The sequence below is a fragment of the Orussus abietinus genome, unplaced genomic scaffold, assembly GCF_000612105.2.
Source record: "Orussus abietinus isolate OABI.00-Male unplaced genomic scaffold, Oabi_2.0 scaffold1009, whole genome shotgun sequence".
Classification (NCBI taxonomy): Eukaryota; Metazoa; Arthropoda; class Insecta; order Hymenoptera; family Orussidae; genus Orussus; species Orussus abietinus.
This window is the reverse complement of record NW_019395150.1, coordinates 1-5,768: the sequence shown is the minus strand read 5'-3', so window position 1 is coordinate 5,768 and position 5,768 is coordinate 1. Positions and strand designations below refer to the sequence as shown.

At 40.8% G+C, this 5,768-nt stretch overlaps 1 protein-coding gene across 1 annotated transcript; it reads left to right on the top strand.

The window, feature by feature from the left end:
* Nucleotides 1–4,079: 4,079 nt before the first annotated feature.
* LOC111674210 lies at nt 4,080–5,015 on the top strand (the record flags this gene model as incomplete). The annotated part of the gene is made up of 4 exons (XM_023433664.1): nt 4,080–4,191; nt 4,305–4,505; nt 4,588–4,851; nt 4,915–5,015. Coding segments are annotated over exons 1-4 (678 nt in total), but the record flags the coding sequence as incomplete, so codon positions are not given.
* Between the last annotated feature and the right edge of the window lie 753 nt (nt 5,016–5,768).

Genomic DNA, 5,768 nt, shown 5'->3' with positions numbered 1-5,768 from the left:
AATTCGAAATCCTTTTCAAACCCAATCCTGGGACTGTGCTATGGCAGCATCTCCCAAAAACACGAACATTAGATCGTGAAAAGAAAAAGAAAAGTGAAAGAAAAGGAGCCATACCTTCGATTGACAGAAGTCAATCGAAGCAGGTTCACATAAAAAGAATACAAAGAAAGTGTAGATCCGTACCTTCAGCCTTGTTAATGCGACAGCTCTGAAGCAGGAACTATTACTACTTTCAATTGTGAAAGACAGCTCGGACTCAATCATTGAAATTGCCTTCGATCTGCCGAACTTTCACAGTCGATTAGAAGAATCGGAGCACGAAGAAGTGCAAAAACAAAGAACCTACAACAGCATATCCTTTCAAACCTCAAAACCCTAAGACCAGTGGATATCCGAAACTGGATAACCTAAATTAAGTTGAGACTAACACTGGTAGTGCAATACTCCAGGGATCGAATTCATTAATTCAGGAATTTTCTAAAATCAGAAATTACTAAATTAATAGGATTCCGAAATACTAGGAAACCAACCCAATCGTACCCACACCTTGAATCCTTTTTATCCGGATTCGATGATGAACAGTTGGCGTACTCTAATGAGATAAAACGTCAATCTGAGAGTTCCATTCCAATCCCAACTAAATCCAGCACAACAAAGTAAAAATAGCTACATGTTCATCAGTCAGAGTTGTTTAGGAATCTCAAAGCGTTCGAGATATCGAAACACGAGTTCGATTCGGAATTTCGGCCTCGATCAGTTGAGCGAGCGACGCTTAGACCTATAAGAAACCGAAACATTGTCTGCGCGGCACGAGACAAAGCGATCCTTCTCTAATTCGCACGCCTGCCTCTCTCTTACTCGGGTCTTCGCACCTCGGAAACCGGTGATTTAATTTTCCCGGAAAATTCTGACGCGGCTCGGACTCACGACAGTGTGGAAAAGACGGTGCATATTGCACGGCCTAATCCGTACTATTACACCATGAATTCTGAAAGTAATCACTTACCCGCAGTACACGACCGTTTCGACGCACACGACGACGACGAATTACCATGCGACCAAAGGAATCTTAAGGCCGAAGTTCTGGAGTTAGTTAAGCAACCGCTAATTGGCGCGGAAACGAAGAAGTGCAACCCTATGCATTGAAAAATTCACTCTGTTCGTTATTATGAATTAGAGGAACGATGGCATAAGAATCGCGACTGGTCGGTAGCGATAACTTCACACACTTTGCAACGATTTCTTCGACTTCCCAGCAAGATGGGGTGGACAGACCGCGAATACGATATATGCCCAACAGGAACGAATCGCACAGATCATGATACAAGCTTTCGACCGATAAGAATTTACACATTACAGCAACCAATTTTCCGTCGGCTGTAGTGGCAAAATTGTGAATAGCGACGATGTCACTGGAGAAAACGAAACAGTTATCGGGCTCGCGCGTACCAGCAGGAAGGGTACGGAACTGAAGAATGCGAAACTACGGGTCTCGACAATCCGCTAGCAGGGGACCATCGCTGTGTTCACCCTTCGCCTTTACATCCCCCCTACTGGAATATCGATGACGATTACGCAATTATATTCGAACGAGCTCGGCGTAACGTTTACTGATTTGCTCTAACGGGTTTTCCGGCTTTCGTATTAAACTTTTCAAGTGACGTAAGAAATTCTCATATGGAAACGCACTGAACCCATCCAGTTCACCGAGATTGGAAACATCCAAGGCCAAGTGTATCAAACCATGAATTTGTGAGATACGTACTGCCTTCCGAACAAAACTGCGAAATAGGATATGAAATGCCTAAGCAAAGAGTTGGCGCATTCGATGGTATCCGAATTTTGCGGGACACTTAACAGACGTATCACGATGTGCAAGGTGAGAAAGTTTGTGGCGATGTCGTCATTTTCATCGGCTAGAGCCATCAAAGCTACGGGATCGGTGTACAATAAGAATTGTCTGAATTCGGTGGCTTTTCACGTGGCATACTCTTTGATGCTCCGAGGTTTTCGAGAAAACTCTACCGGTATATGAGATCTAGCATGCTCGAAATACCCAGACACTACGGACGCGTTCCGCGACGTTAAGAAACGACTTTTAAAGGGACCTTTGAACCACAAGGTAATCAATTTTTTGACGACTTCAATACACACGACGTGCATATAGTCTAACGGGACTTGAGATACCAGTCCGAAGTCACTAATTGCAGCTAATGGGCTCAGTCCAAGTCGGTAATTTTCTTCGCCATTCGCATCCAATTCAGCACGCATGCCGTAGTCGGTTCTCAGAGGACAGTCCATTTTGGGGAAACACATTCTTCTTTCAAAGTATTCCCACTCCGCCGTACACTTTGAACAACTTGAGTATTTGTCATGTCCCTTTGTCATTAAGATGAAGCATTTCGTGACTGCGTCCCATATAACGGAATGGATCGACACTTTTATCTGTCCCTTATCGAAACAGACACCTGTTACGGTCAGATCTTCGGCTTCCCGGACAAAGCAATGCAAGAAATCGAAAGCGGAAGACAGTTTTTCTTCGCCGAAGCAGTATCCGATTAAAAACATGAGACTGTCGGGTAGCACGCAACCGAGAATGGGCCAAAGCTGACTCGAATTGCTACGACTAATGGAAAGACCGTTAATTCCTATTTAAATTCGGGCGAGGACAACGTTCGCATCCGTGTTACTCATAAGATAATAGCGAATTCCTGTTTCTAATCTAAAGTGACAATACTTACCCGGTACAAATCATTCACTCTCGCATCTCGAGGAGTTTGTAGCAGTGCAATTCCATTACGAAGCAAGTCGTGTTCCGGATGATGAATTTGTAAAAAGAGAGTAATGAAGTCAAGTGATTGTGCTTCACTTTGCACGAAACGCTCCAAGAGGCCGAATCGTGACGAAAACTACCAATGGCATTATCAGCTCAAAGGCTACGGCCCCGAGCTGCGATAACTACGTCTTCCTGAATTAAACCCATGCCCAACTCCAAACCTGCTCGATTGGAAGACATTGAAGGATTGCACGATCCTACGGCATTACAACCCGAAGCGCCGCCAACATTTTTGAACGAACTTTTCGAAATCGCCGACGACGAATTTCCGCCTAATTTGATACTTGGTGCGAGAAGGACTTGTCCTAAACCTTCTGCACGGTGCCGACAAGCTATCAACCGCCTACGATGTCTACTAGGCATTGCATTTAATGTTTTTCGTTTCGACATTTCGACAGCTCAGTTCCTCACTATTCAAGATACGGAAAAGGGACGACACTTAACTTACGGGGGAACGCACGGTAAGGAAACAACGGCGACGAACAGCGTCGTCAAGTTCGGAAACTAATTTCACGAAAAATTTACACACGAGAGAGCCACTGTCTCCTCCAATAGTGAAAGAATCTCCGTCACGATGTAAAATAATTATCAAAAGTCTGTGGCAGATAAGATAGCTCTAAAATGTACGATTTCGGTACATGAAATGCGTGAATAAAATTTGTTAAATCGACAGGCCCGCGTTTGGAAACAATTTTTACAAATATTACAAAACCGCAATACGAGTTGGCGAAACGGCGCGAACGAAAACTTTAAATCGGCGCGCGTCAAGATACTTCGAGGTCTGTAACGACACGATGGTAAGGAACCGAGTCGGACTCTAGACAAAAAATTCCACAAGAAATTGATACGCGAGGGAGCGATCGTTCATTAAAAAAGTGGAAGATTCTCTGTCCAGATGCATAAGAATTGTAAAAAATGTACCACACCAGGTGAATATAAAATGTACAACACGGTTTTAGCAATCAATAAATACAATTTTTTTAATAGATACGCTGCGTTCGAAAACAATTTTTATAAATGTTCGAAATCGCAATTCGATTTGGCGAAACGACGCGAACGAGAAATCAAACTCGCGCGAGATGTCAGGTTCCGGGGCCCGTAAGGAAACAATAGGTTTGTTCACGTTGTCTGCACTTTCTGCACTCGAGTGTAATGAGTGTACTACACTTTTCTTGAAAGGTGCAGAAGTGTAGATACAGTTTCGTCACCGTCCCGAACGCCAGAAAACTCAAGAAAGTACAAGATGGCCGATTTAGCGGGACAGTATGCGATTTTGGAGTTATTCGAATCGGATGATGATGAAAATGAAAATGCAATGCTTCCTCCATTACATCTTCTAGCAAATGGTGATGATAGTAAGTATTTATTTGTATAAGATATGAAGTATATAAGTTTATTTGAAGCAACAGAGTTCTACGGGTTAAACCTAACTTCAACTTATGATTGTTTAATTTTATTTTATATATAGATTACGATGTTGTTCGTGTTCTGCATCCAGTGCTAAACGAAATTCAAAGGATTGAAAGAGTAAAAATTATGAAATATATTGAGAACATTGTTCATAATTATACAGATCAAGATTTTATAATGCATTCTCGGCTATCTCGTGGAATGGTCGATGAATTGGTTTTACACTTCTCAACATCAGAAATTTATGTTGCTCTGGAAGGTAATGATTCTACAATATAGCGTACCAATATTAAAAAATATTGTAAACGTGAGAATTCTATATACAATTGTAATTCTTACAGGTGATGCGGGTAATGAACGATTGTCCGCTGAGAAACACGTGCTAACCTTTTTATGGTTTGTTGGCCATCAAACAGCATCGTATCGTGATGTCGCAGACAGATTTGGAATTGCATTAATTGTAAGTACACTGTTTGCAGTTATTACCAGAGTAACCGACTTTTTACTATCGATTGCTCCTGATATTATAAGATATCCAAGTCAAGAGGAAAGAGATATAACTAAAGCTTATTATGTCCGAAGGAAAAGATTTCCTGGCGTTATAGGTAATAATTAAAATGCTGCATATACTTTTAAGAGAAAAAATGCAATTTTTGTTTTGGTTACAGGTGCGATAGATGGATGTCACATAAAAATAGACAAACCTTTGGAAGTTAAAGATTCTTATTTGAATCGGAAACACTACTTCTCTTTACATCTACAGGGGGAAGTAAATCATGAAATGCGATTCATGGATGTTTTTATCGGATACCCTGAATCAGTGCATAATGCAAGAGTGTTTCGAGAGTCACCATTATATCAGTCTCTTAATGAAATGTGTGGTGGTTAGTTTTGTAACAGTAACAGTAATTGCAATTTCCGTGCTACTTAATAATATTTATCATAGATATTTTTTTTTCATTTTCAGAAGATGGCAATTTGTTAGGCGATAGTGCATATCCATGCTTGCACAAGTTGCTTATCCCTTATAAAGACAATTGTCACTTAACACATGCACAACGAAATTTCAATGCAAGATTGAGTTCGTGTCGTGTCGTGGTGGAAAATGCATTTGAATGTCCGAAGCAACGATTTCGCCAATTATACCATTTTAAGTTGAGACACATTGTACGAATGGTTAAAATAATCCATGCGTGTTGTGTCTTACACAATTTGGGAAATGTAAATGATCTTGCAATATTTGAGCCGCCCGAGAATGAGAGAGATCTCATTGCAGAAATTCAATATGTATGTACATGTCGAAGATGAAAATATCTCTCAAGACAGTGAAATGGGAAAGGCACTTCGCAACGAGTTATGCCGTCAATTAGCAATGGAATAATTTCAATGTGAACGACGCATATAGTCTATCTCAATCTGACTCAATATTTTGATAGAATCAACAATCCCGGTTTGTATATTTATGCAAGATATACTAAAAGTATTTTTAATAAAAGCATTGAACATGTTTTTTAAACATCAT